General features: G+C 39.5%; 1 protein-coding gene across 9 annotated transcripts in view; it reads right to left on the bottom strand.

The window, feature by feature from the left end:
* The window catches only part of nav2a (neuron navigator 2a), a 301,077-nt gene that overhangs the window by 3,752 nt on the left and 275,528 nt on the right, over positions 1 to 21,797 (bottom strand). For all 9 annotated transcript variants that reach the window (XM_051959975.1, XM_051959995.1, XM_051959978.1 and 6 more), the window contains 18 exons: positions 19,719 to 19,771; positions 15,744 to 15,767; positions 15,300 to 15,374; positions 11,481 to 11,564; positions 11,271 to 11,394; positions 9,962 to 10,146; positions 7,618 to 7,790; positions 7,359 to 7,512; positions 6,846 to 7,032; positions 6,399 to 6,499; positions 6,215 to 6,310; positions 5,877 to 6,051; positions 4,703 to 4,938; positions 3,646 to 3,797; positions 2,834 to 2,905; positions 2,541 to 2,737; positions 2,344 to 2,462; positions 1,045 to 1,245 (listed from right to left, as the gene is read on the bottom strand). In XM_051959975.1, coding sequence (XP_051815935.1) covers positions 1,045 to 1,245; positions 2,344 to 2,462; positions 2,541 to 2,737; positions 2,834 to 2,905; positions 3,646 to 3,797; positions 4,703 to 4,938; positions 5,877 to 6,051; positions 6,215 to 6,310; positions 6,399 to 6,499; positions 6,846 to 7,032; positions 7,359 to 7,512; positions 7,618 to 7,790; positions 9,962 to 10,146; positions 11,271 to 11,394; positions 11,481 to 11,564; positions 15,300 to 15,374; positions 15,744 to 15,767; positions 19,719 to 19,771 — 2,408 coding nt within the window. The remainder of the gene's footprint in view (positions 1 to 1,044; positions 1,246 to 2,343; positions 2,463 to 2,540; positions 2,738 to 2,833; positions 2,906 to 3,645; positions 3,798 to 4,702; positions 4,939 to 5,876; positions 6,052 to 6,214; positions 6,311 to 6,398; positions 6,500 to 6,845; positions 7,033 to 7,358; positions 7,513 to 7,617; positions 7,791 to 9,961; positions 10,147 to 11,270; positions 11,395 to 11,480; positions 11,565 to 15,299; positions 15,375 to 15,743; positions 15,768 to 19,718; positions 19,772 to 21,797) is intronic.

The following is a 21,797-nucleotide window of genomic DNA, read 5'->3' as shown; positions in this document are numbered from 1 at the left end:
ATTTTAACCACCTAAAGGAAAATCTGTATTGCTTTGTGTGCACAGAATATAAACTACAGGGTGTCCCTAAAGTCTGAACACAGGAAATCTCACTAACCATAATTTTTTGGCCTCCACAGATTAAATATGACTATTATATTAAATATATATTTGATTAATTATCCAATATATATTAAATTTAATATGTTAAAAATGTCATTTCTTGAAAATATGTATTTTTGCCCATGTGTCCAGACTTTAGGGACACCTTGTACTTCTGTTGCTTTACAGTCAGACACTCTCTTCAAAACCACCATAGTCAAAAAGTGACAAAAGAAGTCAATTTGCCGTACAGAAAACAGGACTTCCTGTTTGACCACAGCCTCATAAATTTAATTTCTTGCATCATAGTGTGACCTTGGTGTTTTATCATTCTAGTTTGTTTCCAGACTAACATGTTAGAACGCCAAAATCACTCAATAATAGATCATCAATTTCTGTGTTGTACTGTGTAAAATTACTGTTTTTGTCAGTGGAGTCTGGTGGCCAGGAAACAGTGATATTATTGCTTTATTTCCCAGCTGAAAAGGGCTGTCTGACAGCAAGTTAAATCTGTAAAAAAGACCCAAATGTAATGTACACTTAAACTCATACAGTGTTTTTAAGTGGCTTAAATACACTTGCAGCTGATCTAGGTTTCCGATTTGTTTCTACCAGCTGTGATTTACTGTAGGTAACATACTGGGTATGGATAAATACATCATACAACTGCACTTGTAAAAAGTTGAACTATCCCTTTAAGCTTTATAGCATCTTTGGTAGCAAAGGAAGAAATTCTAAGCTAATGCATCTTGAGTTAAAATGTATGTATCTCACATTTTTGCTTCTCCATAAGAGTTAATTTTCAGTTCTCCATTCTATACTTCAGAGATTTGAGGGATAACAGGTGTTTTGACTTTAATTTCAGTGCTGTAAGAGATGCATTAAATTTGTGCACAGCTGAGTGGCCCTATTCGTCCATCTGTTACTGTTATTCCACACCTATTCAAGTGTATTTCTGCTCACCAGTGGGTCTGCGTCACTGTCGCTCTGTGGTGGCTCCTTCCTGACTCCCTCTCTGGGGGCAGAGTATCCGTCGAAGCCCACGTCCTCCGGGCGGAGCTGCAGCAGTGGAGGCCAGTCGGCTGGAGGAGGCGTAGCTGACCAGGGGTAGGAGTCAATCACCCAGGCAGCCGGATCCTCCCAGGCAGCCCTGCGGCCATACAGCTGAAGACAGAGATTCACAGATTATTATAGTGAAACATGGAGGTTTGAGGAGCAGTTTGGTGCCCGATGTAGTGAGTAATTACTAAAGGCTTGTCTCTGTTAATTTGCACAAATATTCCAAAAAAAAAAGAAGAAGCTCTCGGACAGAGAAAAACAAGTTTAAATGTTGATGATGGCCAGTAAAAGTGAAACCTGCTCCAGATGAGTTTAGAACCAAATTGTCAAACTATGAGGGGAGAAAATGGTAATAAGAAATGAACGTGATTTTAATGAAACCACACAAAAAGAAAGGAGACTGACCGTAAGATTAAATAACATTAGTGTAGATTGAACATCTTTGGAGCTGAACGCAGCCTTTTGAAATTACAGATATGTTGAGGTGGTATTTTCTATTTTTTGTGTGTATAATTCCAGTTTCCATTCCAGTTTAGCTTGGCTTAAAGGAGGATTAGGATTTATTTCAACAAGGCAATTTCCATTCAAAGTAAAGTCCACTGACTATCTAATCATTCAGTTTGTCAAATTCGATGAACATTTATTCATAGTTTGCCAGTTTTGTTCATGCACAGCTGTGTTTTTTAAAGAGGGACAGAAACAAGGTGGTTCAAACTGATCCACAAAACTTTATTCCAGTGTGTCCTGTGCATGTTTAAGGTCGTACACAGGACAATAGAAGCTACAATAGCTATATTAATGGAAAATGCATGAGGATGAATATATCGTAATTGAGTCCTCGTTTAGTCTGCATTTGTTATAAAAACAATAAATGACAAACTAAAAGAGCCTAATGTAAGTTTTTCAGGTAGCTTCAGCACGCTGTTGTCTGGCTGATGAGAAACCAGCTCCCCCTCTGTCTCACAGATGCTGCGTTTCGGTAATTAGCTGCTGCCTAATTAAATCAGACGCTAATCACACACAGATTAGGGGACAAATTGAATCCATTTCTCTTTGATGAACATAACCCCGGTCATTTGAGAGGACAAATCTGATCAGTTCTATAATTCTCAAACTCAAGAAAACCCCAGATCTGGACCACAAACAAAAATCTAATCAGCCGTTCGACTAGAACTTGACCTTTCAGATGTTTTTTGTTTTTACCTGCAGTCCCTCCCGTACGGCCTCCAGCATGTAGGGGATGATGGAGTAGTTCCACAGATCGGTGAACCAAACCCTGGATCCCTCCACGTCCATGGGACACGACAGGAACAGACGGGGTCCTGCATGTCACAGAGCAGAGAGGTGAAAACCTACTTCTTCACTGGCTTTTATTGTCATGTTTCTGTCTTCATGCCTACCAATGGTGACGTCGGAGGAGCTGTGTGTCTCCAGGAAGCGGTTGAGGTGATGCCAAACCCGCGGCACCCAGTCGATGATCTTCACCAGCTCCATGTTGCGTGTCCGGCTGCCGATCTCCGTCTCGATCAGCTTCCTCCTCAGATAGCGACCGAGGAATCCTTTAACTGGCTCCATGTGGTTGGCACAAAGCACCCACCTGATGACACAACACACAGGTACATGAGCACTCCAACAAAAATGTCAAATGTTCCCACAGATAAACTAAAAAAAATAAATCTAGAGATGGGTTTACCTGAAGTTGTGGTGAAGCTGCAGATTTGGGGCAGATGACGTAGCCTGGCTCATGGTGCCGATAATGTAGGGGCTGGAAGGAGAAAATTATAGTTACTACTTGGTCTCAGCAGGAAATAACAGTTCATTTAGTCATTGGTGCATCAAAGAACAGCAGCTGAGAGTTTTTTACTCTGGCATAATCTCATACATCTCCTGATGGAGCTTTCAGACAGAACATGCCACCAGAGCGCTCTGAAACACAATATTTCTAATGACTTACTGCAACAGTTTCTGCATTGTGCGAAGTGTATGTGCAGCGCAGTGTGTTCTAATTAGTTAAACTTTAACCATCGTAATTTGATGAATATTTGCAGGGAAAATGGAAACAACAACAGAACAGAATTCCCTGCATTATAACACAAGTTTGCTTACAGTTGACAGAGAGAGGAAAGCCCGATCTTTAATTCAGGTTTCCATCCAAATAGGCATGTTTGGTGTTTGTGGTTAAATAGTTTGTTGTAGACAGATAATGTGTTCTCCCTCAACTGCTTTATAGACCTAAAAAAGTTTCCTAATTAAGGTAATGAGGTAAAGAGGTGTAATTGTACTGATATAGTGAGACATTCACATGAGAAGTTTAGAAAGCTACAACTATTTTGCTGAGACTCCTCTGAACAGTGCAGGGTTGGGGTTAATATAAAATATCTGACAAAGTAAAACTGTCCTACTTTACATATTTAAAAAAAACTACGTTGTAAATTGTCGGTCTTTATTGATGTTGTGTATTCAAACCTTCATCTTTAACTGACGGATGTGTGTGAACAAACTGACCAGTGCTGGTAGTTGCAGTTGAAGAGGCCATTGAAGATTTCTCCCAGGCTGCTGACGTGGTGCAGGTTGTCCAGAATGACCACCAGAGGGCTGTCTGATCCTGGAACACTGCTGCACTGCTCAGCCAGACCCGACAGGTACTGACGCAGCTCCTAAAAACAACAGCAAAGATTAGGCTTTTATGTTCTGAGAACCTGAGTTTTCTTCACAAAACCACTTTGACCAGAATGTTTAGACGACTGAAGGCCAGCCTCGAGTTCTTTGTTATGATAAACTTATTGGTGCTCAAATCTAACATTTTGTGCTGACAATAACCATAAGAGGAAGAATTTAAAAGATTGTATTTAACATTAAAAAAGTAACTGTGAAAAAAGTTCAATGTAAAAATACATCTTAAAAGAGCATTTCCTATTTCAGTGTGCAGAGGTACTGCACAAATATTGACTAAGCTGTCAGAAATGAACACTGTTTAAGGAGGTCATCTCTCACATTGTGATTTCATTGGCCTTTCTCATCTGACCCACAAAAAACCCACCCAGGAATGAGTCTGATTCTTACTTCAGTAACTGACAAAATGTCCTACACATTCCTTGCATGTCACAATGTTTCTTTTCACACTCTGACATGAAAGTCAACACTTTGACTTTTGGAAAAACACGTGCATATATGGTAAATGATTATTCAGCTTTATACATGATTTGTATCATTTCTGAAACATATAGCTTTAATTTACTAAACAGTAGGTTCTGATGGCAAATTTTGCTAGAAGTGCTAATGACTCATTTGTATTTATAAAAACTGGATTAGCAATTTATCGCTAAATGTAACAGAATTAAATTTAATGATACAAGAGCCCATTTTGATGTTAAATTTCAGCGTTAGATAGAGAAAAGACTAATTGAAATATTACCTCCAAGACTTATTGCCAGTATTTTCTGCTAAAAGGAAATTCTACTAACATCTAGGTCTTTGCTTCTGTTAGAGTCTGTAAAACTGTTTAAGCAGCCACTAAAACCTGAACAGGTGTAGGCATGTAAAACACGGCGTGTGTGTTTACCTTGCTGGATTTGTGGTCCACGTTGAAAGTGACGACAGCATTTGGGGTCAGAGGTCGACCCTCCAGCAGCAGCAGGTGTCGAGACAGCTGATTGGCCAGGTAGGTCTTTCCTGTTCCGCTGGGTCCCGACAGAATCACTCGTCTGTGTTCCTTCAGCAGCGACACGTAGCGCTGCAGCATCGGCTTCGGGATCAGAGTGTCGAACACCAGAGAGTCCACGTTTTCACTGCTCACACCTGGATAAACACACACATTTGTATCTAATGAGGTAACAGTGGAAAGTTCTTAAATTTTTATTAACTAACTTTTTATAGTATTGACTCATGGTGAAATTTTTTGAGGACTGCTTTTATATTCCTTGCAATAACTCTGATCTAGCAGTTCTTGTGCTGGTGCCGATCCAATTATAATACACAGCCAGTTTAGAAAAACACTTTGGAAAAGAGAAATGATGTGACACTTGATCTAATGCATTTTTCCTTATTATTAATTTTAAAAGGCTCAACTCCCTTTCTGCATCATCTCTTCTTTCCATAGTGTCTACACAGTGTTTCCCTAAAAATGTGCTATCGAAATGAATTTGATTTTAAGTGTTCAGCATATTATAGGTGGTCTGGACCAACACACTAAGTGTTCATATGGATCAAAAATACAGCAAAGCATAATGGGATGAGATGCAAATCAAAAAAATCTCACCATGACCCACGCGGGGGCTTCATTCAAACTACAAAAATCATTCAAATTTAGTGAATCGAGTCTTGAAACTGCAGCAAAGTTCCACTTTTGATAAGTTAATTGAGCTTAATATAAGTGGTAAAATGTTCTATTTGCAAAGTTGGACCCAATAAAAGACTAATTGATGAACAGAGTTTCGGCTGAGATAGATTTTTGTGGAAAACCTTATCATCAGCTTTGTCCTCCTCTAATTCACTACATTTCCTATGATGTATTTGAGAACAAATGTTTAGGTGCTCTGCCAAAACCTCCAAAGGTTCATGGAGACATTAAAGTAAAGAGCTGATAAATAATTTGGCAAAAAGATCAAAAACAAAAAGGTATTGTAGACGCAACTGCTAAGTTTTCTTCTGTTGCTGCATCTCTGTGGGTGTAGTTATTGAAGACGATCGCTTCCTACAGCCTGTCAGAACAGAACATTTATTTTCCATCTTGGTACCTTTGAGCTGGATGTTGATGGTGTTGTCTCCCACCAGGTATCCGCAGGGCAGCAGCTCAGGCGTGTGGGCGGCGCTGGGGCTGCTGGGTCGATGGATTTCTCCGATGTTGTAACCCTGAACGCTGTCTGAGCTCAGACCCAGCTGGCTCACCGGGTCCACGTGGGTGATGTACTCCTGTAAGAGGCAAAGTTCAACTGAGTTTCTTAAGATGACTGCATCTAATGTAGCCTACTCTTATTGAGAATTCTTTTGCTTTAACAGAAGTGAAATGTCGCTGTTAAGAGTGAGTCTCGCCCGCTACAGTCTTTTTATCTGATTCTATTTTGCTGTTTGTTACCTTGAAAAGACGTCTGACTACTCCATCAAGGACGTCCCACTTAGTTTTCCCGCTCACGCCGATGCAACCAATCAGGAAATGACGAGTTCGGCCCTCCTGTGTCGAAGAAACAATTTCTTTTTAGCCACCAAAAAGCTAAAACCTCTTAAATAATTTTACTTATGTCTTTTCAAATGTGTCTCACCTCTCCCCACTTTCTGTCCTCATCCAGGCTGACGACAACTTTCACGTGTCGTCCCTCCTTCCTCATCCCTCCCTCACCGCCGGTGTCGTCCAGCAGCATGTCTGACGGGAAGAAAAAGTTTAATCTTTACATTCCTTATGAAGAAACAGCAGCTAGTGTTGTGCACTGAAAATAGTTGATTTAATAACTGAGTTAAGTCACTTCAATGTGTTCCCTTTAGGAAAATGTCTGTGCAGAAAACTATCTGGCATATAAATCATCTATCTATTGAAGGAAACTCTCCCCTCTCTGTCTAAACTAGTCTCATACAATCACACAAAGTTGTAAACCCTTGCACTGTACAACTCACCTATTCATAAAGAATATTCACATTAAAAAAAGGCCGCTATTTTGCCCTGTGTTCCTACTCTCAATCCAGCATCTCATGTGTCATCTGCTGTGTCTTACCCAGGCTGGTGGACTCGCTGGTGGTGAGGTTGAGGCTGTGCTGGGAGAGTCCAGGTCCAGGTCCTGGGTTCTGGCTGTGGGTGTGTGGGGGAGGAGAGGACGAGATGGAGGCCTGGGAGCCCGTCCTGCTGCCCTGGTTCTCCAGCTTCAAACGGTCGTTCTCCGCCTTCAGCTTCTCGATCTCCAGCTGCAGAAAAACACCCCAGAAGGAAAATAAACCAGCATATAAGTCATGTCAGGCTTTTCCACGAACATGCACGCTTCATCTCTCACAGTGTCGCCACAGAGCTTTAACAGTTCTGGCATTTAGACATCTTAAATTACTCCCACAGAGTGCTAAAATCTTTTTTTTTCTCATATTTCTGCAAAAATTAAGATCAGAAATATCCCAGTTACTGAAGATTTCTACTCACAGAAAGCAATATAGGTGTTATTTTGAACAGTATGTGCTTCAGAACAGATATTTCTTTCAATGAGAAGAGCTCTAATGTATATTGGTGTGTATCTGCAGACCTGCATGCGGTTCATGGCCTCCCGGAGCTGGTCCAGCTGATGTGCAGAGCTGAGAGCTTCCAGCCGGATGTCGGTCAGTTTCATCTCCTTCTCCCTGAGCTCACTGCGAAGCTGCATCACCGTCTCAGCCTCGCTGTCCAAGCACTCCGACAATCTGTATGTACACAACGTCGCTTTAAGGCATTTCATACTGTCGTCTGAACACAGTTTTGTAGCACAGAATGAGTAACTTTAAATGCAGATGCTGAGCTGTCCTCACAGTGTGTTGGAGTGTGTGTTCCTCAGCATGTGTCCAGTGCCTGACGTTCCATTGTGAGGCAGTTTCGGTGAAGACGGCAGCGACGAGTCGGTCATCTCCTCGATGTCGGAGTGCGATGAGGCCGATTTGGGAGATTTCTTCTTGCTGAACGCTTGTTTGAAAGAGCTTCTCAGCTGCAGGTGGAAAACAGACACAAACAAGGAGAGATGGTGAGCAGGAGAGATTCATGAAACCACAGCTGGGAGGAAGAGGAGGAGGAGAGTGCCGAAGGAAAGTGAAGGAAAACAGCTGTGAAAAAGTGCAAGTAAGTAACAGGGAGAAAAGGAATTATGGGTAGACCGTCTTATGACTGACTCAGAGCTACAACTCAAGGTGACAGGATTCATACTTGTGGCTCATGTCCATTTTTCTTAGATTTTTTTTGAGTTTAAAAGAAAAATCCACAGTGAAAATGTATCACTGCTTTTTTTTTTTGTGATGTTGCTGCTTTAAGCTTCTGAACCCTGAAACCCGCTGGAAATTTGGAAGTCAAGTTGTCCTTAAGTAATCATTGGATTTTTAACTTTCCTACTGAACTAATCATATGTGACATGGAGTTCTGTCAGAAAAATCAACCAAATCAAAGTTAAAAATCGTGATACTGTGTTAAAATTGATGAATTCTACATGTCTCCTTTAAAATAACTGCTAAAAATAAACGGTTTACAGAAATTAGATAATGTAAAAAACTAAAAAAAATCCGCAATTCTCAGTGCAGCTGTGAAGTCATGAGTAAGTCAGCTTCGACTAAAGAAATCACACAACAAAAATAAAATGACTATTCAGTTGAACTGGGCTGAGCTGCAGGCAGTGTTCACACAAAGCAGACAGTAGATAATAATAGAAACCGATTAGAAATTAGAAACGTGAGCACTGAAATATCTATAGTTTTCGGTGTTAGTAGCACCTGTAGACACTTTGAAAAATATTGTACATGCTGATTACAGTTGTTTTCAAACTGGTGAAATACATAATCAAATACATTTAGTTTTTGTTGTTTTCTTTTATAATGACCTATGGTGATGTTTTCCCTGCTTCTAGCTGTAGTCGTCCTGTTTCTTGAGGGATGCGGAACTAAATATTGCAGCGAAAAATTAGCCCACATGCCTGGAAAACATCAACAATTTGCTCGGAGTCCAGAGGGTTAAGAAGTGATGTCTTTTATTTTGGTGAACCTATATTCCCCAGACTGACATTGTTGACTTTCTCTTCAGTTTAACTTCCTTAAAATTTTTAAAGACACACAATCTCTTTTTGTCAGTATTTCCAGGTGGATTTTTCCTTTAAAGAGTGAGCTCAGGTGCCATAAGAGCAGTTATCAGGGAGAGGAAGTGTTGGAGAGGAAAAGGCACTACTCGTGGAAGCAGGAAGGAAGAAAAAGGAGTGAGGTTAGTAACCTAGGAAAGGTGCGGGGGTTAGGCTTGTTTGTCTCTTTCACACAGAGCACCACTCTTACCTCATACACCTGCCACATGAAGCGAAGCAGAGGAAGACAGAGAGACAAAACAGCACATGTTCACATGGGTTTGGGTGTGTTAATGGAGGGACACACATTAAACTACACAGCATGAAGGTTCTTTCATCATACACTATAGACTCTGCAAACACACGCAGCCCCTATACGCTGGGCATTCTACACAGCACGAGCAGCACCTGCATGGAGGAGCCTGCTGTGGGGTCTCATCCACACAAACACTGACACACAGGAGGGTGTTTATTATCACTGCGACCTAAAGCGGGAAACACGAGCCGATGTTTTAACACAGGACCGCACAGCTCGACCTAAAACCTGACAACACGGGGAGAGGATACAGGCTGCCAACAGACTGAGTCTACGGGAAGACAGAGAGGAAATAAAGAGTAGCGTACGTCGTCCTCATCATGTCTGACTTGTCCTCCGGTGCATAAAAAAGTCTTTCAACAACACAAAGGAAAGATGTTCAGCTGTATGTGGATGTAGGCTGTTTAGATGTGTAGTTACATGCATGTCTAGTGTAAAACAAAATGATATTAAGGCTATGAACTACCCAGGAAGAACTGCTTTGGTAATTTTCAGGTCAAAACATGATTCTACAACCAAATTTAAATTTAATGTGTGATGTTTTTTGACCTGCAAATCACTCATTACTTTGTTTTCAAAACAAGTCCTGCTAAGTCTATTAAATCTTTTGTGTGTGTTCACCTTTTCCCCAGTGAAAGACGCCTAAAAGAGAGAAACGTGACACAGATGAACACACAAATGTAGAGACAAAGACAACAAACCTCCTGTCTTTACATCTATTATAGTTAAGTTCTCCTCATCTTACCCAGTTCTTCTTGTTCTTTTTCTTGTTTTTGGCGTCGGCGTCCATGTTGGAGCCCACGCTGGAGTGGCTGGTTGCGCTGGCGACGCTGCTGACGCTATCTGAGGAATGTTGCCTCCTGATGCGAAGGTCTGGCGGCTGGTTCTGCTGCTGATGCTGCTGCTGCTGCGGACTACCGTTAGTGCCAGCTGAGGAGAAAATGTCAGATCAGGGCCTATATGACATCTATAAAATATCTTTCTGTATTAAATCCCAAGTGATCAGTGTTGTGTATGTCTTGTTTTTGCTGCAAAAATAACATCTGGAGTAAAATTTTGCTATTTTTTCTCATCTTGGTCATTATAAAGACTAACTATGCATGATCTATTTTGCTTTTTCCAGAGCAGTCGAGGGTATTCAGATTTTCCCCCATCTGGTGGAATAGCTTTTTTTTTGTAAATATTAACCTTTATATTAAGGAAAAAAACATTTCAAATTATGAAACAGTTATGTTTTTACATGCATCTCAATACAATTCTGGTAGTAGATTAATGTTTTTATAATTCTGGGGTTAAGATTTAATCTACTAATTGGAATCTGGAAATATTAGAACCATCATAGTGAGAAAAATATGTGCTTATTGCCTAATATAAATAACTAATGACACATTATTTACTGAAGTATTAACAAAGTAGCTTCCTTGGAAAGGTGGTAAATGTGAATAAATACAAAGCTGCAGTTCTGCTCTTTCTTATGACAAAATATTAACACATTAAAAAGGGTTTTAATGCATATATATGAAAAATCTATATATAAAGTCTATGCAAAGAGAAACTCATGATTATTAAAGACAATAGTAATGAGTATGGAGATGGATATGGCTGTTTAAAGATTGAAACTAACTATAATTAAAAACATTTTTATTCCCAGACCAGCAAGTAGAAATGTTGGGAGCATCATGTCATGTTACTGCCACTGACTGACCCACTATTTCTGAGATTATTTTCTGCTGACAGCAAAGAAAGTGTTCAAATCCCTGTCTAAGGTTCACAACTAGAACACTATCCTGGTAAAGGAAGACTCGTGTCACACTGAAATCTTGTTAATAAAATCTTTTAGTTGCTTTGGAGCTTCCAATGATTTAATGATCCTTTTTGCACATTGTGGCTTTTAATGGCAATTTTCACAAAACTCTGATCTAACACATTCTGACGAAAGTGACATTTTGTGGAGAAACACTTTAGTCAACTGTTAAAATATTGGAACAAATTTTGCTTTAAAATCTGAGCTTTGGCCTTCAAATGACTATACTTCATGGAGCGTTGGTCTGTACCTGTCCGATCCCCTTTAGGTGCTAGTTCAGGTGTGTTGATGACTCCATTGATGGCAGCCTGAGCGACGGCGTTCTGCTTCTTCAGCAGCTCGATGGTTTTCCTCAATTCGTTCAGCTCCGAGTCCTGCACAGAGGAAATGACACGATGATCAAACCCACAAATCAGGTGCATTTGAGTTAACGTGCAGCACCACACAGCCTGGTTTTTACCTTCTGCTCGGCTGTCAGGGTGAGACTCTTCAGTCTGATGGTCATGTTACCCAGACTCTGTTCAAACGCTGCCACCAGATGAGCCTGCAGGAGAAACAGGAGTGGAATTTTGCAATAAAGCAACAACTACAGCACAAAATACTGTATTTAGATGTACAAAATGTGCTGGAAACATGCAATGTAAGCGGAAAACCACCAAATAACTAAATAACAGCCTAAATACGTTCCATAAGCCGCAATATCAAACTTGTGCACGAACACAGATAAATATGGAAAAACAAAGACATTTTTAAGTCCTAGACTCAAATCAGTCACTTAAGAAGTAATCACCAGACTTCAACAGAATTTCACTTGTAACTTTTTCAGATTTGTTATGCTAACAGAAGTGAAGCCAAAGCCTCTTCCAGAGACGTATCCAAACTTAGAGCAACTAAACCTGCATCTTCGCAGTTTCCCTGACTGGCTGCTTTTTGTAGAGCAGTTAAAGTTCATTGTGTAACTCGCTGCAGGTTAAGGGCTACTGGATGCCTTAGAAAATAACAGTACAGGATGCTAACAGGCCTGCTAATGAACAATTAGAGTCGGATACAGTCTGTTTCAGGGAATAAAAACTGTGTGCAGCAGAGTCCTTGAGAGAATGAACCACCTCCATTCAAAGACGTGGATGTCCTGAGAAAACATGAGAGCTGTTGACACAACTGCTTCAGCCTTGAGGTCAAAACCCAAACATGACATCAGCCATCTTCGGAACCCAAAGGAAAACACAACCAAACCCAAATAATCGTACAAAATAATAACGGTCTGCAAAAAACGGTTATCCCCGGTTGGACACATTACAAACACAACCAGAAGCCAAAGTGTTACATCAGTTTTACCAAAAACAGTCCTTGGAGTGAATTGCATTCCGTGTTTGGCTTAAACCTCATCTAAATCTCTAAACCACAAGCTGTCTCCGAGCATTTTTTCTCATAATTTTACTTTCTGTGGGGTCATTTTTGCTGCACTACAAAGTTCTGTATCTCTATAGAAATAGCGCAACAATGGCTAGAAGTAGAGAGAACTCCAAATTGCAACATAATATGTTTAATGTCATGAATAATTGAAAAAAACTACATAAAAATAAAGTTGAATTTCATTTTTTTTTTTTTTTACTCTTATTTATTTGGCAAAAACCTTCTTTCCAAGTGCATACAGGTGTTGGTAACTCTAGGTAACTCTACATACCATAGATAAACCCAGTCTGCAGTTCAGCGGAAAACTCCCTGATTTTTTGTCATGTGACGGTTGGTCGCAGTTGACTCAACAATGGCTTCTCAGTTGTGCTAAGGACTGCAGAATTTCTTGATTTTTTACAGATTTCGGTTTGTGTAAACCATCTGTTTTCAGCAAATTTTTAAATAAGGCATGTCGAACAAAGTGATTTTAGCATGGATATTCAATAAAAGGGTAAATAAGACAACACAGAATATTATGATATATAGAGATAAAATAAAACAATAATATAATATAAAGTGAAATAAGATAAATATATATAAAATAAAATACAGAATAAAACGAGACAGATTTTTTTTTTTACCTTTTCTCATGGAACTGATGACAGCTGAGTAGCTCAAGGATCATCAGAAAGCTACAAATCTTTTCTGTTTTTACAGTTTCTGGCTTAGATACATGCTCATTTTGGTGATTTTTTAAAAAGATAATACACTTTTCAAGCTCACTGAAGGCTTTTTGGGTTCAGAGGGTTAACTAGTTTGCGTGATTTTCCAACTTGAACTAACAGATTCCCGGCTCTAATTCTGTACCAATGTTGTGTAAGAATTAATCAATATGACCTTCTGACAAAGTGATAACAATATGAGACCAGATGGACACAAAACAAGCAGATTTCAAAGGAACACGAGGACAAAGAAGATAAGCATCACACATCAAAACTGAAAAATAATGTGAAATATGGGATTAAAATTGAACATCAAGACATGTGCAACAAAAGATTTGGAGACTTCTGAGACTGTTGTTTTAAACTCGCCAGTTAAAGAGGAGGAGACGTGGTCATCCATCACTGTATTGTATTAAAGCTTTCAATATCAATGATCTGTGTGAGAGTTGAGGAAGGCGTTGACTGACGCCGATTCAAGTCCGGACTTTTTGCAGCAGAAGATGTTCTTAAGTTCTCGGCCTCGGGGGCTTCAAGGTGTGTTCTGATAATTCATCATTTTTCAGTGGTGTGTAATCAAATATTTGAACAGAATCCCTCCTCCAACCACCGACTTCTGCGTTTTCTCTCCGTGTCCTTCTTTCAACACTCGCACCACGCCTCGCTGTATCCAGACGTCATTAGCTGTAAATCTTCGGTCCACATCTGGGACGGTTTCTTCAACATTGTGCTGAGACTTGACTCCCCGCTGTAATCCAACACCTCGGCCTTCCTTCCATATCTCTGATCCACAGCTGAACCGCCACCGCGCACTGACTCAGGCTGCAGATTACAAGCGGAGCGTGGCGAGACTTGTGCAACGCAGAGGGAAGGGTGGCAGAAAGGATCGTGTCGAGAGAAGCTCAAAGAGATCTTCAGACGGTTCTGAAGGTAGTAAAATTATACCTTTTGGGAGCAAAGTGCACCATGGAAAAGTGTATGTTCACTTTTAGTAAATGTTCTTCATTGTCTGATGGAAATGTCTAGGAGAGAGAGAGCCAATTTCTTTGAATATTTAAAAGTGAGTGTCTTCTGTCAAACTTTAGCCTGCTTCAGGTCATGGCATATTGATTGCATACATTTTTTATAGTTATTTTCAGCTATTAAGGTAATTACACTTTTCAGTTTCCAGCAGCAAAATAATTAGATTCTGATATGAATGTGCACGTCTGATTTCTGTCTCCCTGTCAGTTTGGCTCTTCTTAATCCTCTGCACCTCGAAACCCTCCGGCAGGTTTAGAAGCATTTTGTTTTTTGGAAACTTACACCATTTTCAGAACCAGAAACTGTAAAAACAGGAAGCTTAGTCAGATTTTGAACTTTCTCATGGTCCTTGAACTAATCATGATGTGCTGTTCTGTTGGGAAAATTAGCCAAATCTAGGAGACAGTTTATTGAAATCCCTTTACAAACGTGCTTTTGAAAAATTCCCAAAAAGAAACTATTAGCATTAAGCAGATTCTGTAAAACAACTAACATTTTGTGCTCCTTGGTACGACCATGAAGAAATGAGTGAGTGAGCTGCAACTGACAGCCATGTGACAGAAATTCAGGGATTTTTTTGGATGAACTGGGCTGAACTGCAGGCTGTGTAGCAGACTGGAGTCAAGTGCAGACACAAATTTAAAATACTAAAGCAGTAAAACATCTATTGCATGTAGTCACCATTTTTCCAGTATTAGTAACACCTTGAGACAGTTGGAAAAGTTTTATATGCGTTAATTCCAACTTTTTTTTAAATTTTGTAAAACCAATTATCAACATGATCCAATATTCTTGTATATTTTAAATGGTTTATGACATTCTAACTATGCCATACTGCACAGAAGACATTTGAGATTTTTCTCTACTTCTAGCCATGGTTGTGCTGCTTCCATAGAGATACAGGACTTTATGTTGCAGTGAAAAATGAACCCACAGTGAGTAAAAATGTGACAGGAGAAAAAACAGCATCCAATAGGATTTTGCAACCATCTAATTTATTTTATATGTAATATGTACCGCTATATCTTGACAAGAATGGATCCCAGATTTTTGGCACGATAAATACTCTAAGAAGAGGGTAGACAATGTTCCACTAAGTGTTTCCATTATTGTGTGTGTGTGTGTTGTGCTTGTTCACTTACATTGGCGCTCAGCTGTGTCGTGAGGGCGGAAACTTTTTCCTGGGAGGCATCCAGCTCCCGGCGCAGCTTGCGGATCTGAGGACGTAAAGAAACCCGACATCAAAAACAAGACAAAGGCACGCATACCTGCACCACAAAAGCACGCAACGCCAAGCGCACACACGTGCATCCAGACACGCAACGGAGGGAACACTGTCGCAACAAACGAGGGAGGATCCAAGATGGGCGCTCTGATGGCTGAGACATGGAACACAGCGAATACATAAAGGGGCAAATACAGGCGTTCAGAGAGCAACAAGAGCCTGCTACAGTCACAATACAGCTACAACATGAAACCAGGTACGGCCGTGAAAAAACGCCCCCCCGTGTTCCAACAAGTCCAGATAGGGCTGCGTGTAGACAAATTAAAGAGGATGGAAGTGCTGTGGGCGGGTTGATGCTCACCTCCGACTGGGACTTCTCCTCATTCTGTAAGACAAACAGCAGCAGAAGAAGAGAAAGTCATTAGAGGGCGTGTGGAACGGAATTCCCAAATAAAACAGAAGGGCAGCTCATTCTGCCGGAGGTCAGGCTGTTTGATTTATTAGCTCCATGGAGATGCGCTTTATAAACTGTGCAGGATATTGTCTGGTGTAATATGTCTGGAAAGCAGAGATGTCCTCCTGAAGGCATGTTCACTCAGACGCCTGTGTGTGAATCTCATTGTCCTCGTCGGCTGCACACGGAACAATAGTAAGAAAAGACAGATTGGCAAATACGCAGCGGCTGAGGGCATGCAAAACAAACGCTCGCACGAACGCAACACACCCTGCTGCTGCTGCTGCTGCTGCTCTCCAAAACACTCAAATATCCACATTTACAATCTGGAAAATGATTTTTACAGTTTGTTTTTATTGAAATGACCAGTCAGCTGTGATACTACAATAATAATCTAGTATCGACTCGACAGCTGCACGGCTCCATTGAATGAAGCAGATTTTTAGATTTTTTTTCAAATTTAGGTTAGTGTACACAGAAAAACACAAAAAACAAGACATGTAGAATAAGATGATTTAGTTAAATATGTCAATTTTTAGCTTAGATGTGATTACATGATTAGTTCAAAGATCGTTGCCTAAGATAATAAAAAAAATCTAAAATTTCTCTTTCTTTTACAGTTTGTGGCTCTAATAATGAGTTAATTGTGATATTATATTAATATTTAATATTGAGTCAATGATGGCTGCATGGCTGCACTGAATAAAACAGATTTTTAATAGTTATTTTTTCAATGTTAGTAAGTGTATACTTGCTATTTTTTAAAACAAGACATGTAGAATAAAGTGATTTGATTAAATACATCCAATTTTTGAGAGCTTCAATGTGATAACAGCGCATACATGATTAGTTGCCAAGATTAAAATAATTAAAAATAAAATAAATTCTCTCTGTTTTTATAGTTTCTGGCTCTAATAATAAGTCAATTGTGATATTATAATAATATTTAATATGGAGCCAATGACAGTTTCATGGCTGCACCGAATAAAGCAGATTTTTCAAATTAAGTTTAGTGTACACTGTCTGTGTTTTGGTTATTTTTTAAAAACAAGATATGTAGAATATGCTGATTTAATAAAATATCTCAATTTCCAGTTTAAATGTGATTACAGTATATAAATAATTAGTTAAAGGACTGTTGATTAAAAGATTTTAAAAAATCACACAATCAAAAAATTCTTTCTATTTTTACAGTTTCTGGCTAATAATGAGTCAGCTGTGATATAAAAATAATATTAAAATCAATTTAAAGCTTTTAATATCAAGGATTTTTACATATCTTGCTCATGACAGCATACAGAACAACACAATAACTGCCTTAGTTTTCCATAAAATTTGAAAATATTAAAATACTCTGGAGAACTGTGCAGCTTTGGAGGAAACAATCACTCTGGGTGTTCGTGTTTTTTAAATTTGATCCACAATATTTCAGTGTATCAGGTTACGACAGAAACAACGGAGCAGAACAGCACATAATTAATGATTTTTCTCGCGGTTCCACATTTCATCACCGAGGCAGGTTTCAACAGCTTAGCGTGGAGCAGAGTGTGAGCACATCTGTTTACAAAGTGGCATCTGTCCACACATGGTCTACACACCGAGACAGAGACGTCAATCACGCACGCACGCACGCACGCACGCACGCACGCACGCACGCACGCACGCACGCACGCACACAGCCAGCTGATCATAGATACACAAGCACAGCCGTCTGTATTGGACTCGTGGAAACATAACACTGAGGTCTCACTCTGATGCAAAATCCTGGACCAGAACTTCACTGATAAACTATAAAGATCAGCAAAGCCAATTTTGTTGGAACAATATGAGCAATGAATAAGATTCTTGAAAAAAGCTATATTAACTCCACCTGCACTCATTTTTGTTCTATTGATGTAAAATTGTCAAACATTCAATACATTTTTCAGCACATGAAGGAACACAAATCCACATGTGAGGAGACTTTAGAATCAGACATGCCGCCTTTAACTCCTAATTTACAGACAGAAAAAATAACTGACAACAAATCCTCCTTATATAAACTTTAACAACCAGAATAATAAACTCCTCCACTCCTACAGTCCTGCTTCCTCTCAGTCCTACCGTTTGCTGCCAGGAAGTGACGGTGCTTGTCAGGGATAAAGTCGCCATCATTTTGTCTCCTCTCTGATTTTAAACCTGTGACTCTGCACCTCGAAGGACCAGCCAGCATCTGAGAGTTTCTCTGCTACACCTGCACAGGTGAGTGAACCAGCCCACAGAGGGGCGGAGCTACACCGTGAAGCACTGAGATCTGATTGGCTACCGTGAACACATCTGGGTTGTCTAACTACAGCTAAACCTTTTTCTTATATAATGTTTGAGTCAGATACTGAGATGGAATAGAGGGAAATGTGCGACAGTATTTGCCATGCTGAATATTCAATATTTAATTATTGCAAAAGCAGAAGCTGATTTCTCGTGTTCCAATATGAAAAGTGCAGCCACTTTAGCTGAAAAACATTTAGCATAAATTTACGGAAATGAGATGCTGCAGTTTGGACGACAGAAGAGAAGAGGCTGTTCACTTCACATTACCTTCATAGTGTGTTTTCTCAGCAGTACTTATAAAGAGATGAGGCCGTACAAAACGTGTAAAGTGAACGCAGATGGTGTTCTACTCGTGAGACAGCAGAGTCAGACCTACATATATCTGTAATTTTGAGGCTATCTAAGCACCATGGGCCTGATTGAAACTTAAATATTCAAGCACAAGATGAAAAATCAACTTAGTCTGAACACAGTAAGTCATTTTAAATTCATTTGGCTTACAAATCTAAGTTCCTCTGCTGCCTTTAAAATGAAATTTAGCTGCATTTCAGGTGATTAATTAGTTAAAAAGTCACCTCCTGTGTTGATAAAGTGGAAAAATAGCTGAGATCAATTAAGTGGATTTGAGAAAACAAGTTCAATAAACTCAAGATATTTAGTTGAATCAAATAATCACATAGATTGACAAACTTGTTTTCCTTTGAAAGATTTTCATGTTTATTTTACACTGAGAACTTAAAGTCTCAACTGCTGAAGCCATTTTTCACTGTAGTCAAAACAAAGGTTCAGTACTAACCTTAAATCATGCTTAGAATTGTTTTGAAAGAATCAACCATAACTTCATTTACCAAAAACACACAACAAGTTCCTGTCATGTCTGTTTTCTCAAAGTACAAAAAACATGACTTTTAGTGGAGTTTTAACTATCAAACAATGCATTCCAGGAAGTGTGCTAATTTACATATTACAAACTTAATTTAATGAGTTGAGTGAACTATCAGGTGTTCATTCATTCAACTCAAATATCTAAAGTTTTAAGAACTCATGTTTTTAAGACCCAAAAATTAAAATCATCTATAAACGTGGGAGGATCAGTAACCTAAAAAACTTGGGTTGATTTGACTACACTACAGTCAAAAGTTTGGACATACCTTCTCATTCAGTGCTATTTATTTCTTTGTATTATTTTCTACATTGTAGACTAATACTGAAAATGAACACTTTTTTGTTTACAACATAATTCAATGTGTATTCTTGTATAGTTTTGATGTCTTCAGTAATAATTTAAAATGTAGAAAATAATTAAATAAAAACCACTAAATGAGAAACGTGTCCAAACTTTTCAGTGGTGTGTGTATTCCTTAATGATGTTTTACAGTGCACAACTGCATTTCAGTTTTATTTATTTAGCACTAATTTACAACATATGTTATCACATATTAAGATGCAGACCTTTCTAAGCTAAGTGCTATGTTTCGTAGCAGATTTATGGTTTCTATGGCTCTGAGTGTAATGAATAAAACTATGTAACGGTCACTAAATGTTCACAGTAGTAAAGGTCGTTGAACTCACCGTGGAGTAGATGGAAGAAGTGCTGGAGACCAGAGACAGAGACGATCCGTGAACTGAGGAGACAAAAACCACAAGTAAAAGTGGGGGATTAGAAAGTACATCTGTACACACATTAACCTGATTATCAGCAGACCTCCCATGGTCTCCTCTACATAAACCACCCACTCACTTCCAACCCTGCCCACCCAGCTCAGTTCCTCCCAGTCCCCCCTCAGCCTGCCCAGACTCGACTGCCCACCTCCTCCCGAGCGGCTCTGCGGTCGTAAAGATAAAAACTCCTGCACATTACAGTAGAACTGTGGTGTAACTAATGACAGCTTTAAGAGTCGCTCTGCTAATGACTCAGCTTCTAATCACATATCAGAAGCAGCGAAACAACGCCGGCACTGTTTCCTGGCTGGGAGCAGATCAGGAAGGATCAGCGGCGTGATGTCATCGACCACAGCGAGGGGTCGGCCTGATCCCGGCAGATTCATTTGTTCCTTTCAGAAAGAGCAGACGTCAGTTTGCACAGGACTCACGCTTTTATCTGCACTCGGTCTAGACAGAAAGGTGTGCAGGCAGCCACATGAAAAGGAGAGCAAATAGATTCACTGCTGACTGGTGTAGATCAATGAATATGCGATAAGATCTTTGAACACGGTTTCAATGACGACATCTTGCAACTATTATGATAATCCATTAACTTTCGTTTTGTGCTCCCGTCATGTTTTTACTCCCTGTGGGCTCATTTTTCACCGCAATATAAAGTCCTGCACCTCTATGGAAACAGAACAACCATGGCTAGAAGTATAAAGAACCCAAACATGATTTCTGTGTAGTATGACATTGTTACAATGCCAGAAAACACATAAAAGAGAAAAAAGTTGAATTTCTTGGATTGTTTGTTTGAGAAAAGGTAAAAAAATCTCTAAATCAACATCAACATTTTCCTTGACAGGTGTTACCAATACTGGGGAAAAAGTGTGGACTCTACATACTATAGATGCTACTCTACTTACATTTTTAGTTTCTATGCGTGCCTCCGATCTGGGCTGTGTAATTTCAACCTACTTCAGCTAAAAAGTCCTTGAATTTTTGACTGCTGGTTGCAGCAGAGTCACTCATGACTTCATTGCTGCACTAAATAATGCAGATTGTTTTTTCAAACTGTGGTTCGTGCATGCCGTTCATTTTTTGTTAACTTTCAAGTGAGAGAAAAAAAGTGATTTTGAGAAAATATGATTTTAAGCTTAAATTTGGTTCAGTTTTCCAACAGAACTGCATGTCACGTAGGATTAATTCAAGGCCATTGCCAAGATAACAGTTGTAGCAAAATAATATGACAGAAGTTAAGATTTGGTTAAGTTTCCTGACATAATAGCACCACATGACTTCTGAGGCTGCCGGTTCAAAATCCCAAAAAATCTATTAATTACTTCGCCAAGGAACGCGTGTCATATGACAATCAGTGTTGGTTTGTCTGTTTGTCTGTTAGCAACATTACTCAAAAACAAAATAACGGATTTGGTTGAAATGTTCAGGGAAAATAAAAAATAACACAAGCACCAAGTGATCAGATTTTGGCAGTGATGCAGCTTATAGTCTGGATCCACGGATTTGTTAAAGATTTCTGTATCATTGCGAGATAGCGGCATGGCGTCACTGTAACTATGACTACAAGTGAATGCTATGTCAGCTTCCTGGAACAAGGAACAACTGCTTAAATTGTGGTGGTATTCCTGACTCTCATCAATTCCCGCCGCCCGCTACATATTTAGGGCACGTGATTCAGTATCCGTACACAATGTACACACGCATAACACACCTGTGCTCATCGCAAGGTCCTTGTTTGTAGGTACATCTAAATTAAAGTGCTTTTCTTGTTCCTACTGTTTTTCCATTTTTTTGCCTCTGAAACATGATGTTATTTTGGTCATTTATTACAGATTTTATACATGTTTTTCAAATCTGCAGGTGGTCTTTGGGATTCAGAGGGTTAATCTCTTTATCCACCTTTACATTTTAAGTGTATAAAATTGTCAGCGAGTATCTTTTAGCTAATATGTTCAGACATGAAGAGCGTAAATGAAGGTAGAA

The sequence above is a fragment of the Acanthochromis polyacanthus genome, chromosome 2 (assembly GCF_021347895.1).
Source record: "Acanthochromis polyacanthus isolate Apoly-LR-REF ecotype Palm Island chromosome 2, KAUST_Apoly_ChrSc, whole genome shotgun sequence".
Taxonomy (NCBI): Eukaryota; Metazoa; Chordata; class Actinopteri; family Pomacentridae; genus Acanthochromis; species Acanthochromis polyacanthus.
Note: the sequence above shows the minus strand (reverse complement) of the source record. Positions and strands in the feature narration are given on the sequence as shown.